At 45.3% G+C, this 14,335-nt stretch overlaps 1 protein-coding gene across 3 annotated transcripts in view; it reads right to left on the reverse strand.

The window, feature by feature from the left end:
* The window catches only part of AMOT (angiomotin), a 62,359-nt gene that overhangs the window by 32,049 nt on the left and 15,975 nt on the right, over window positions 1–14,335 (reverse strand). For all 3 annotated transcript variants that reach the window (XM_082446126.1, XM_082446124.1, XM_082446125.1), the window contains 3 exons: window positions 12,293–13,226; window positions 5,571–6,069; window positions 636–780 (listed from right to left, as the gene is read on the reverse strand). In XM_082446126.1, the coding sequence (XP_082302252.1) occupies window positions 636–780; window positions 5,571–6,069; window positions 12,293–13,164 (1,516 nt within the window). In that variant the 5' untranslated portion in view covers window positions 13,165–13,226. The remainder of the gene's footprint in view (window positions 1–635; window positions 781–5,570; window positions 6,070–12,292; window positions 13,227–14,335) is intronic.

Raw genomic sequence — 14,335 nt, forward strand, 5'->3', positions numbered from 1 at the left:
CTTTAATACTTTCACTCCTCACTGAGAAAACCTTAGTGCAGATTTCTAAATTCCAACCAAGGAATCCATCCCTGAATATATGATAGCTTTCATTCACCAGGAAAAATAAAAGCATCAAAGTTATTACAAAATCTTTAAACCTGGAAAGGAAGAGAGGTAACACAGACTATGGGGACAGGCCAAGTGGGTCCAGGAGACCCGGGAGGGATACTGTCTGATTCACACATCAGTTCATCCCACTTTGATTAAGAAAGCTTAGGACCACACACTATTGTAGTCACAAAAACCTAGCCTGGTCTATGCTCTGCAATTTGCTGACTATCCTAGTGGGCTGGACAAGACCTAGAAGCCTCGCCATGTGCTCCTTAGCTTAGCCCTTCCCTTCCCCATCCTTTTTTTTAAAATTGCAGTATAGTTGATTTACAATGTTGTGTTAATTTCTGCTGCACAGCAAAGTGATTCAGTTATACATATTTATATATATACATTCTTTTTTTATATTCTTTTCCATTACGGTTTATCACAGGATATTGAATATACTTCTCTATGCTATACAGTAGGACCTTGTTGTTTACAGTAGGACCTTATTGGTCCCTTCACCATCTTGACTGATGCTTCAGAAGTGATTCCCTCACCTCTCAGATCCCTGTTGAAGTCATGCATCCTCCGAATCTCGCCCTCAAGCTTGTTTCTCATGGCTTTCTCCAGGGCCTCTCTTTTGGAGGATGACTTCACAAGGTTCTCATATGCCTCTGACACACGCTGGATTTCTGTCTCCACCTGAACAACAACAAAAATGAAAGATAGTGATGATGATAGGAAGTTGATGGGGAAGACGATCTGAAAACATATATGTAAATCCTTAATGAGAACTTCTCCCAGGGCTTTACAGATGGCCAGGAGGCAAGCATAACACAGTCAGATGAGAAAAGTTTCCTGGAAGAATTTCTAAGTTCAACTTTGAGCTCAGTAATTAACTCACCGGGTCACGAGATTTCCTCAGGTTAAAAACAAATACATGTTTCTGCCTTCAGAGAAGGTGGTAGGAGAGGATAAATTTCATAAGTTTAGTTATAAATGATTTTCCTTTCCAAATAAGAATTTCTTAATTTTGAAAATATTAATAATAATGTATATAGTTATTGCAGAGCGTTCGAAGGGCTTTCATATGTTTATTTCAATCCAGGATGATATTGGCCTACACAAGGGTACCTCTCCCCATTTTAGCAGAGAGAAGACTTCAATGGCCTTTTCTAGAGCAAGTCAGTGGCAGAGGTGAACCCTAAAAACCCTAAGCCTCAGCCTCATGTAGTTAGTTCAGTTCAATTGAACAAACATTTACCAGGGGCCAAGTATTACAAGAACTCTTTAAAGCACTGTAGGGTGTGTAAATATGAATGAGGACATTATAACTGCCCTCAAGAAGCTTTCAGTCTAATCAAGTAAAAGAATATTGGGAAAGATACATTATTAAGAAAAGTAGGAGTAAAGTTATAAAGTGTAGGGGAGGAAGAGGTTATTCCTGCTTGGGGGTGAAGTGAGAGGAGAAGAATTTCAGGGAGGAGGTGGCATTTAGAGTCGGATCCTGAAAGCTGGGTCAGATTTCAATGAGCAGAGGTGAGGGGAAGGGTATTCTATTCTGAGTGAGCGAATGCATTCCCAGAATGACCAGTAGTCTCGTTTGGCTGGACACTGTGGGGGTACACAGGGGGAAGCTGGTGAGATCTGGCTGCAAAGACAGATTGGAGTCAGATCATAAAAGGGCTTTAATGCCAGGCATTTGGACTTTATCCCGTAGTCAGTGGGAAACCAGAACAGATTTTTTAACAGAAACTCACGATCAGAGTTGTTAACAGAAACTCATGATCAGAGTTGTGTTTTACGACACCCCAGCAAATCTTGTAAAAGAGAAAAACACACACACACACACACACACACACACAAAACCTCAAAGAGAAAGGGTCCTGCCCTGAATCAGCCCAAATCAGGAAGAAAATAAGAAATTAGACTCCAGAGTCTTTCTGGAACCAGTAGAGTTTCATTGCACATATCACAACCACAGAGATATTTGCATATGATTTGTATAAGACAAGTAAACCTCATGGCCTATTAAGCAATTTTCAAATAAAATTTGACTCCTGCAACCATTCTGCATTCCTTCTCAGCTTTCCACTATCCTCCTTAACAAAGCTCAGGGTACTTCATGGGGAGAAATATCAGGCCCCCCGTGGGAGACTCGGAGAAAGGTGGGGTTACCAAACAACTTAGATTCCACCTGTCCCAGCTCCAAAATGATGCCTGAGGCAGGACTGCCTGCAAACAAATGAGGATTACAACACAGAAAAGAGCAGACTTGAGAGTGTTTTTCTCCTTGCAGATGGCACCAAGATAGCAGCACAGAAGGTGAAAACTGGTGAATGGCATTTAGAGACAAGATCTGCAAGGCCTGAGCCTGATAAAGCTTTTGCATGAAATTCAAGTGCTCAGTAGAGAAAATACACATTTCCATTTGAAAGAGCAGGCTTGGTATTGGTCTGCTCTGGGCAGCCTTTAGGGTACAAGGCTTTCCAGTGCCCCACAGAATGCCACACCTGGAAGGCAGTCCCCATTTTTTGTTTGTTTGTTTGTTTATGGTTTTTTATTGAAGTATATTTGATGTACAATATTATATGTTACAGATGTACAATATAGTGATTCCCAATTTTTAAAGGTTATACTCCATTTATAGTTACTATAAAATATTGGCTATATTCCCTGTGGTGTACAATATATCCTTGTAGCTTTATTTATTTATTTATTTATTTAATTTATTTTTGGCTGCACTGGGTCTTCGTTGCTATGCGTGGCTTTCTCTAGTTGTGGCGAGCAGGGGCTACTCTTCTTTGCGGTGCGTGGGCTTCTCACTGCGGTGGCTTCTCTTGTTGCAGAGCACGGGCTCTAGGCACGCAGGCTTCAGTAGTTATGGCTTGCGGGCTCTAGAGTGCAGGCTCAGTAGTTGTGGTGCATGGGCTTAGTTGCTCCGCGGCATGTGGGATCTTCCCGGACCAGGGCTCGAACCCGTGTCCCCTGCGGTAGCAGGCAGATTCTTAACCACTGCACCACCAGGGAAGCCCTGTAGCTTATTTTATACACAATAGTTTGTACCTCCTAATCCCCTACCTCTATCTCTCCGCTCCCCCTTCCCCTCTCCCCACTCTTAACCCTAGTTTGTTCTCTTTGAGTCTGCTTCTTTTTTGTTATATTCACTAGTTTGTTTTGCTTTTAGATTCCACATATAAGTGATAATGTACAGTATTTGTCTTTCTCTGTCTGACTGATTTCACTAAGCATAAAGCCCTCCAAGTCCATCCATGTTGCTGCAAATGGTAAAGTTTCATTCTTTTTTATGGCTGAGTAGTATTCCAGTGTGTGTGTGTGTGTGTGTGTGTGTGTGTGTGTGTGTGTATACATACCACATCTTCTTTATCCATTCATCTGTTGATGGACAGTTAGGTGGCCTCCATATCTTGGCCATTGTAAACAATCTTGCTATGAACATTGGGATGCATGTATCTTTTTGAATTCATGTTTTTGTTTCTTTCGGCTATGTACCGAGGAGCGGAGTTGCTGGGTCATATGGTAGTTCTAGTTTTAGTTTTTGAGAAACCTCCATGCTGTTTTCCACAGTAGCTACACCAATTTACATTCCCACTAATAGTGCACAAGGGTCCCCTTTTCTCCTCATCCTCGTGGAAGGCTGTCCCTTTACTCAAGCTGTTCAGAGGACTCTTTCAAGATGTTGTACCGATCCTTTCCCTACCCTTTTTGTAGATACTGTTCCCTCCAAAAGGGCAAGTTGTACATCTGTCAACAGGACCTTCCAGGAAAAGAAGTCACAGAAGGGCGTATCCATTGGTTTGGTCTGCGGGCAGGGGAGAGGGAGGATGGTGGTGGGTTTCCAGACTTATTCTGTCTACTTATTCCCCTCATGAGCCTCGGACCTTCTTCTTTTTTCTAGCACCAGCTGATATCTACCTTATTCTCCCCACTTTCCTTGTCCTCTTCTCCCCCACCTGTGCCTCTAATGCACTGCAGCACTGGGTCGGCCTTCACTTCTCCCAGCACTCAAGCTGTCCCGATTACACCTGGTTGAGGCATCTTTCCCCATACTGGGGAACAAAACAACAACCCAAATCCTATTCTGCTCCACTTCCCTGCCACCCACCCTCCCCCTCAAAAAAAAATTCACCATCCTCTGGCAAAGAGAGCCTGCAGAAGATCTGGGTCCATCCTTTGTTTACTGCATCAAAGATGGGGCCAGGGCCACCATGAATAGAGAGTTTAGGGAGCGGTGTCAACTGTTAAACCTAATCAGCCAAAGGGCCAGTCTGCTTCTAGTGTGTGAGTATGATTAATTTATTGTACCAATGTGATGGGGGTCAGGTATGAGAGGAGGGAGAAAATTTTAAATTGTGGGCAAAGCTGGGAAGAAACATTTCTTATCCAACAACCCCCATCCAGAATTGGGAACATTGGGTAGGTGGTAAGCATTTTTTGCTACATAAAAATACTTAGCTGATAGTAAGCCCCCCTCTTCATTAGGACCCAGATCTGGTGCTTACATATTGTCAGCTTCATTCAGGCCCCTGAAATTTCCACTCCTGGGTGTCTCCTAAGGACAGAGTTGCTGAACAATACCAGGCAACATTCCTTCCCTCCTCCACCTTCACCCTCACCTCCCTGAACAGTCTGCATTGTAGGGAGATCAAACCACAGGAGCTCCACAATGACAAAAGCTGTAAAGAGGCTGCCAAAGGCATAACCCCATTCACCAACAGCCACTGGAAGCCAAGAGCTAAGGTTCCTAGCTTAGGGCACTCAAGAGCTAAAGTCCCAGCTGCAGTAGACTCAGGAGGGGCCCAGGAAAGAATGTGAACTTGGGACATACACTCCTTTTGCTACTTCCTCAGCCTAGGGCTGTCACCTGTCACCCAGCTGTGGTGCTAAGCCCCTCCTGCCCCACACACACACCAGAGAAAGAGAGCAGATGTTGAATTTGATCTGCAGGGAAGGACCAAAGCAAGAAGAGGGAAAAGGAAAGGGTGTTGAAAAAGGGTTACTGTGAGAACTGCCACTCGGAAAAGTACTCTAAGCCCTTTCCAGAACAAGGCAGGGCAGGATCTAACTTCAGTGGTGAGATTTTTCTGGGAACTATGGGTTTATATTGAACATTCAAAATCAGTATTTGGGAAAATATAATCAAAAGGAAAAGTCTTTATGCTGGCAGGTCCTTCACCTACACAGACCTCTCCAGTGTTCTTGACCTTCTGAAGCAGTTTCTCTGCCTTTTGTAATTCTCAAACACTCAATTAAGCTTTCTTGAGGGCTATGGTGTCTGTGAAATGTGACTTCTGCTAGAAAGACAGGCAGAAGGCTTGTCCAAAGTTTGCTCCATCTATAACCTTGAAATGTAAGAATCCTGAAGACGCGCCCATAAGTCACGCAGGGACCCACAAGTGGAGACTTTTACATCGATATTAAACCAATAAGATTTCAAAAAGACTCAAATATCCCCATAGGGGGGGCCTCACCTTCTGCAGTCTCGCCACCTTCTCGTAGCATCCTTCCAACTCCTGCCGCAAGTTCCGGTTCTCATCTGAGAGAATCTCAACCATCTGCTGGGCTCTGGAAACAATGGCAAAAGGGTCGGCTGGCATTGGCGGATACGAAGCAGACGACTGCTGAGCCCGAGGCATAGCTGAATAGGCTTCTCCTGGCTGCTGCTGCTGGTGATGGTGGTGATGGTGTGGCGGCGGCGGCGGCTGCGGCTGCTGCTGACTCAGGCCAGGCTGGGGGAGACGGTAATGATCCCCCTGGTGAGCCTGGTTAGCGAGGAAATGCTGCTGCGGCCTAGGCAGGTGAGCTGAGTGGTCTCCTTGGTTTGGGACCAAGGGGTGTTGGGCAGGAGACAATCTAGTGGACGGTGGAGACTGCAGCAAGGGTAAGGAACCCCCAGACGTGAGGGAAGAAGTAGGGCTGTGTGGCTGAGAGTTCCGGGCTGACAACGGCAATGAGATGTCCTGCGTTGGCCTGGAAAACACGGAGGGTGTGCTCAGGTTAAGCTCCCTCTAAAGGCACTGGGGAGAGGGGCACAAGAAAGGGAGACGAGGAGGCTCCCAGGGCCCCCAGGCAGCTGAGAAATGAGGAGCAGGAAGGGTCAGACTACGGGGTCCTGTGAATACCTGACCGACAGAGGTGTGATCCCGTGCAGGATGGAACCAGATGATCTCAAAGGTTGCTTGGTGAAAATCTAAGTGATGCATCCTTGTACACTGGTTATTCAAGGGTAAGCATTTCAAATTCGTCTTCAACTAGGTAACTGTCACCTCAGGATTTTAAACTAACCCTTTGCTGGCATTCTATATGTGGCCCAGCACACAGAAAGAGTCACAGTTAGAAAGTTCGTTGCACTTGCGCAGAAGGAAACGGCAAACCGTCGTCAAAACAACCCTTCATCGTATTATCTGCAACTCTCTTGGATAATTCATACAGTCACAAAAAATTACTTGAGGATATATAGATACTTATTACATTAGGGATACCAAATAATTATTGTTGATTACAGTTAATAATTGAATGATGCCTTTTAGCAGCAATAATCCCAAGATTTGGAGGGGATTACAGGCAACACTACCATACTATTTTTGACTTAACTGAATCACAAAACATAAGGACTGGAAAGGCCTTAAAGAAATCCTTTAGTCCAACTCTGTCATTGGACAGAGGGAGAAACTGAGGTACAGAGAGGGGAAGTGATCTGCCAAATATTACAGAGTGAGTTAGTGGCAGTTCCAGGGTAGAACCTAAGTCCCATTTTCTGGTTCTTTCCACTACTATAATGCATTGATTTCCACCGATGTTCAGATTCCCAGCCTATTGCTTATAGAAAGTTCTAGAAAGAGAACTTTGGTACATGGTTTAATGTGACTCTTCCATTTTTGTACCTAATACTGGACTATCAGCCATTAAGGGAAACAATCAGACTATGCAGATGGATCACTTCTACCATCACCACGACCAGGAAGAATATGTCGGTATACACTGAAAACAAACAAACTTGTTCACCCCCCAGCCCATGCCCAGCTACCCTCATATACTCCCACATCCTGTGGATGCCTGTCCTACAGTTGATATTTCTCAATCCAGGGAAGACAGATGGCTAAGAGCACAGGATTTGGATACCAACAGAGTTTGGAGACCTTTCCTACTGCTTACTAGCTGTGTAACCTTGCTCAAGTTACTTCATCTGCATGAACCTATTTTGTTCCCGAGGTCACAAATGAATTACAAAAATACTGGACTCTTCTCAGTTTTGATCTCCATAGGAATTACAAAGAGTCTCATATCTACCTCCCAATGAGAATGGTTGACCCTGTTAGTGATTTTACTTATGGGATATCCACTTAATCTTTGCACTAAATTGCATAAAATTTGTGGTGAAACTGGGACGAATCACCAGGAGCAATTAACTTTTAACAGGCATTCCAGATGCTAAAGCACATCCCTCCCACACATACTCCAGTTGTCATTACTGTTCATTTATCTCTCTCTACAAGAGATCCTCACTATGAGGGATTTTTACAGCTACAAAACCATTCCAAACACTTGCTCACAGATATCCAATAACCCAGATGTTCGCCAGAGCCCTCAAACCTGCTCAAGCCGAAGGTTGTCTCTCAGCCCCATCAATGCGTCTGGTGTACCCACATTCTTCCAATTTCACACATCTGTCACTATAAATAATTGTTGAATATTGAAGAGGGAAAAGTTTTTGTAGACAGAAGAATTTACATGGTTTTTATGATTACAACTGGAAAGTTGCTACCATACATAACCGTTATGTCGAGGAGCTCAAAGCACTCATTCAATCAAAAGCCTGGGAGCTGTTTATAAACTTATTTGGGGGAGAGTCTTCCTGCATTTTTCATGCTGTGGATCTTCAGTTTCCTCAGAAGTAAAATGGACTATGTGCTCTCCTTCCACTTCTAGTAAGAGCTATTATAATTTATATATATCCCTAGAGTTAAAGCATGATGTCCTGGGATTTGTTGGGGCTTTTGTATATCTTGCGCAGAAAAGAGGGGCTTAAATTTCATGTTCTTCAATCCAGCTTTCAAATTTTAAGGGGTAAATGACCATATTAACCTTCATCCTCAGTGCCACGATTTGGAAACCCAAGGCCCGGGAGGTGTTCTCTTTTAAAGACTGAATGCCCAGTTGTGAACTGGGCCTCCTTCCCACAGCTCCCCTGGGTCCCATCAGCAACCCAGACCTCTCTCTCAAACAGACTGGCCACTGGCCTCCCTCCTGCCCTGGCCTCCCTCCTGAAAGGCCCCTCCATGCCCTGGACAGAACATGGCCTCCCAGGGGCCTCGGGAAAGGAGAGACCACAAGGTCTCTGGGAGGAGGTCTCCAGAGTAGGATAAGCCCAGGATGGCAGTGGCCCCGGCCACGACTCTGGGCTCTGCCTAAAGATAAGTGGAGAAAAGGCAGCTGCCCCTTGGGTTCCCCAGGCTGGAAAAGGGAGCAGACTTCAGTGCACCGTGATGTTGGGAAAACCAACGCAGTCCGCCCCTGGCAGGTTTGCAAACACGAAGCAAGGTTTGGGCCGTCGCAAAAGGAGAGAAAGCCCTCCAGCCAACGAACTCCATCTGGACTCCGGCATCCGCCCACCATGAAAAAGTAGGACAGTATTAACACTCCTGTGAATTCCCCCCTGAGAGAAGGGGGCTGAGGAATGACGGGAGTGGGAGCGAGCTGGGGGAATGTCAGAGGAAGCAAAACTACACTCAAGATTAAAAAATAATCAGAGTAACAGTAATAATAAAGGTGGCAGCTGGGTGAGCGGCACACTCCCCAGGTCCTTCCACTGCACAGCAGCAGGAATCTCTCCCCACTGACACATTAACCAGGAACAACAAGCCGCCTGTAGACAACACAATCACATGATCCCATGGACGCCCTGACCTGCCTCCCTGCCCCTTCCCTCCCTTCATCCTTCTCCTTCCTAAGACAACCTGGGCCCCAGGTGCTCTGCGGAAAAGGAGACCTGACATACACGCAGGACAGAGGCCAGTGACCAAAATCAGCATCTCCTCAAAGCTGGGGGAAATCTCTCCCAGAGACAGCTTGTGAGGACACAAAGGGAAAGCAAAAACAGATACATTGAGCTGACACAGCAACTTCCACCCTGCGACCTCTCTGACTGGAGCCCCTGCCCTTCCCAGACACACAGCCCCCCACACACACCCCCAACGCACACTATACACTCCTGGCCTACACGTGTGCAAGCCCGCACATGCACACTCTCACCAGAGCAGGTGCCAACAGCCTGGAACCCAATTTATTCTCCCCACAGAAACTGTGCCTTTCCCAGGCTCTGTGATGGTTACTCTCTGAATCCTGGAGAGGGCTGCAAATTCCTGATTGTTTCTCTTGCACAACCAGCTCCGCTCTGAACTACAGAGTTAGGTCACCCTTAGATTCCACTAAAAAAGGATTTCAAGAAACCTCAGATCTGGGCACGATTTCAACAATTGAAAGGAGGTGGCTGCTTTACAAACAGAAAGGATTTAATTTTTAAAAGCAGTTGATAAATGTATAAACCCCGGATGCAGAAAAGGCTCAGCACTTAGAAAGACAAAGATTCAGAAAAGTTTTAATTCTTCAGATGGCTTGGCCTTGTTTCCCATCTGGAGTTCTGGGCATTCAGGATATTTATTTTTTAAGTGGGGAGGAGGGCATAGGGAAGATGAAGTAATAAAAAAGTCTGTTTATAACGTTTTGTTCATTTTAACAGCAAATCTCTAGCATTTCACCGCACCTCTAAGGGCCAACAAAGGTTTTTTGAACAACAATTTGTTCAAAGAGCTTACTCTGAATCTTGATCTGTAATTTGTGGATTAAGAACTAAGGATTTTGTCTTCTAATCGTTTGGTGCTAGCGGCAGTTACTTGGAAAGGTACTCACAAACTGTCCAGCTAGTTGGTTAAAGGAAATAAAGGAGGAAAAATGTGCCACCACCTAAAAGTGGTATAATTACGGAAAGCAATTCAAGGACCTCCCCTTGCCAGTAATTTGTCAATAGGTGCCACACCCTCACCCCAGGCTCTGCAAAAATTTTATTGCCAGAGTTTGTCTGCTGCAGACCCAAAGCTCACAAAGAGCATCTTCTGGTTAGGATTGTCTTAGGCTTGATTATTCTTTGAGCATATCAAGCACCCTATTCCTCTCCCATAGAGGAAAAAAAAAAAAACTGTTCCAGCAAACCTGTGTATTAAAATACCGCTCAAGAGAGGGTAATCAGCGTGGAATCTACCGCTTTGGGGAACAGAGCGAGAGAGCCACAGATAACATAGGAGGGAGGAGAAAATACAAATACCTTCCGGTTAAATATATGCAGCTAAGTTTCTCTGGTGGTTTAATCAGTATGGGGAGGAAAAAAAAATCTCTCTTTGGGCTCCTTAATATTTATTTAGGCAGATCAAAGGGCTTTTCTATCTAGCTTCAAACACTGTGGGAGTCATTTCAGATCACAAACAATGCTGGTGAATGAGTTCTGAAAATAGCTTTCCTGGGAAGGCGGGCCATGTGTTGAGCGGGGCTTGGATTCTGCTCCACACCCCAGCCAACACTCTCCCCTCCCACGAGGCAATACACTTACAGCCCACTCACATACAGGAGGGACGCCCACACACTCTTCCATGCTGATGAGAAGAGCAAAATAAAACCCCCCAGCTTCACTGCCATGTTGCTGGTTTGGATGGGTTTCCATTAAGCTAAGCAGTCCAATGGACCAACCCCTCCCTGGGTCTTCCGTTTCGTTGGGCAGATGGGAATTGGGTTCTTGCTCATTTAAACCGGAAGGGCCCTGTCCATTACCCCATTTCCTGTTTCAAGCCACTTATCAGACGTTAGGCTCCTGCCCTTTGAAAGCTGCACAGAGGAGGTTGAAAAAGGTTAGGAAATCAGCCTGGGTTAAGGAATTAAAAAAATCCTAAACTGGCAAAGTTAGGGGTGGAGCCCAAAGTGAATTGCCTCTGGCTAAAAAACAGGACCTAGAGGTGAAAAAAATGAAATACCAGGAAATGCCAGGTGCATTCTCTTACCTTCACCCTACTCCACCCCCTGACTGCCTTCTTTCTTGAGTCACCCACTATACTTCAAGCCAAGAGACTCTTTCCCAAATGAGTAAGAGGGGACAGGAGGCAAAAAGGTAGGCATCAAAGAGATCACAGGCCTCGTCTAGGGGCTGCCTATAGAAAAAAGCCACCCATAACTACCCATGGTAACAAGGCAGGAAAACCACACATAACTGCCATCATTTTTGCCCAAGGTTGAAACCTTCCCTCTGTCCCATATGCTTAAATACTCCTGACTGGAGACATGGCCCCAACAGGACCAATAGGAACAATGAACAGAATCATAGAATCATAAGGTCTGGTTGATACAGCAATGAGTCAATGGGTCCCTGAATAATTCAGAAGTACATTTAGGAATTAATGAATATACAAAACAGTCCTCCTGAACTAATGGCAAGTTGTACAGAAGCCATGGGAATATTTTACCTTCCGCATTTTAGCATCTATATGATATGAGGTGAATTTAACTTAGATGTTTGAAAACGTCACCGGCAGCTAGCAAACTCTCTACAGAAGAAAGATGAAGCAGTCCAGACTTCATGAACTGCAAGGAAGTACAAGGCAAGTCACATTCTGAACCTGCACATATATAGTTCTCCCAACAATAATATCTGGATGTTTGTTTAGTGTCTGAGAAAATCATACAAATTCTGCAGAAAGATTTGTTTGCAAAAATTAGTGAGGAGAGCTTTTGTGGAGGAGAATAAATGAAAGTGATGGGATATTCCAGACTCAAGCACAAGATAATTTACTTCCCCTCAAAGAAGGGCTTAATAACTCACAAGAAGAGGAACACTGACTCTTCCTTCAATATCTGAGGAGACGGGACAGCGAAAAGCTGCTGAAATCAAGACTTGTGCTCCTGTTCAGCCACTAGGCAGTTGGGGCCATGCTCAACCTATAAAGTCAAGGGTATGTTAATACAGGGCTAGTGACGGCTGAAGAGGCTAGAAATTCAGGTTGGCAGGAAATTTGCTAAGCCAGGGGCCAGCCATGCACTGCAGAGTTTGTTATACCAAACACCTGCCCATTCCTTCCCTTAAGATTCCCAACACACAGCAGAAGCTGGTTGGGGATGAGGTCAGGGAATGACAGAAAGGGAACTCTCTTACCTGGCTGCTCCATACTCAGGGGGATGCTGATACCTCATCAGTTGCCCCTCTGTTCTCCCTGGCTGGTTCAGACGATGCTCACTATAGACGTGCCCTGGCTCTTGGGGCTTGCACACTACAGATTGGGGTGGCATGCCCTTGAAGGGATACTCTGGTGGGGGGCCTCGGTGTTCCATGCCCTTCAGGCTATGCTGGCTGGGAGGTGGCCCTTGGGCCTTGTAGAATTCACTGGAACTTGTGGGATTCTTGTAGAGGTCATTGGGTTGTGGTGGGGAGAGGGGAGCGCTGGTAACAGGCGGATGGGCCTTAACTCCACTGGTGGCCAGTGACATCTGCATTAGTCGTTCACTCAAGGAGCGAACATGTCCTTGCTTAAGGTCTCTGAGTCCTTCATCCTGATGCATCTTTCCAGGATTGAGCCGCTGAACTGACGGGCGTCCCTCAGTCCTCATCTTCTGGTTGGTCACTCCAGTGACATAGAAGGCAGCTCCGACACTGGCATGCTGTTGGCCCCGAAAGTACTGGGACTGGACCTTGGCCTCCTCATAGGTCGGGAGTTCCTCATTATTCTGCATTCGAGGGGAAAGCTGCTTCTCCATGATGATGTTTTCTGACTGGATTTCCTGCCCCTGGGGTTCTTGTCGAGCAGCATGAGCCACAAGCTGTTGGTGGTGGTCTTGGGGACTCAACACATCATTCTGAGGGCCTGGGTTCCCACTGCCACTGGGGAAAGGAGGGCCGTTCCCTGTGGCTTGCTGGTGTATGGCAAGCAGGTTGCGATTCTCATTAGGATTGCCATAGCGGAGCTGCTCTTGTAGCAGACGCTGCAATACTGTGGTTCCTCCACTTGGCTGTTCTTCAGAATTTCTCATCTCTATTGCTGGTGGTGCCTTGTGAAGAGAGAGAGAAATTGGGCACCTGGGCTGCCCTTGACCTGGGAAGGGGAAACAGGAAGCTTAACATCCAGGTGATGGATAAATCAGTCCTCTAAAGGGGAAGAAAATGAGTATTTGGGGGTGAGGTTTCCACTGCAGAGACAAAGTAGAGAACTGAATCTAGAATTAATCGGTTAATTGTTGGCGGCTTCTGGCTCTAACATTGACATGACGAGGAACTTGGAGGCATAAGAGCCCTCTGTTTCCTCTTTTACTTTTAGCCTGGGTTAAGTATTCAATCTTGACTTAACTCTTAAAAGCACTGGGGAAACGTGAAGCAGCCAAGTAGGGTGATCAGAGAGGGCAATTTTCCTAGGTCCTTACAAAGTTCATCTCTCTGTATTCTACTGAAATGAAAAATCCAACTCTTATGGTTGTGGCAGCGGGGGAAGGACCGTGAGGGAAATTACCCCATAGGCAGGATCTGTAAAGCTGTTCAGCATGTGGAGGGAGCTACAAAATGCCAAATAATAACTCAAATAAATAAAAAGTGAAGAGAGCTTGGCTTGCACCAGATAGAAATGATCTCTGCTTGATGCAAATCTTTTTCTCTGATCTCATAAAACTCTGAAACATATTTTTTTTAAATCCTTTTGGTATTGTCCATTTTGGATACTCCTTGGCTTAGTAAGAGAAGGGCTTGGGATAATTGTTATTGACAAAGTTTCTCTTTCAGCCATCCAGAAATAGTCATTGAGAATTTGTTGTTGTTGTTGGGTAGGAGGAGCTTAAAGGGGAAGCCCTCTTTATTTGAAGTGTGCCACTGACAGCATTTAGAAATTGAAAAACTAAAAGGTCATCCTTCTGGAAAGGGTATGATTACCATATCCCTTCCCCCACCCCAATTCTTCTTAGGGAAATAATATGGGCTGAGTGAAATGGATATCAGTAGTAAAGACAACTTAAGACTCAAATTCTAATCATGCTATGGGTTTACAGGTTAACCTAAGCAATTGATTCCTCTCTTCTTGTCTTCCGTTTTCCCACCTGAAAAATGGTAGTAGGCGACCTCTCTCTTCTCTCTCTCTCTGCACAGCATAGTCTACGCAAATTCATTAGAGGCTCATAAAATCTTTGGACAGAATCTGTCTGTCATGTTAAGTCCTGC

The sequence above is a fragment of the Balaenoptera physalus genome, assembly GCF_965194825.1.
Source record: "Balaenoptera physalus genome assembly, chromosome: X".
In the NCBI taxonomy this organism is placed as follows: domain Eukaryota; kingdom Metazoa; phylum Chordata; class Mammalia; order Artiodactyla; family Balaenopteridae; genus Balaenoptera; species Balaenoptera physalus.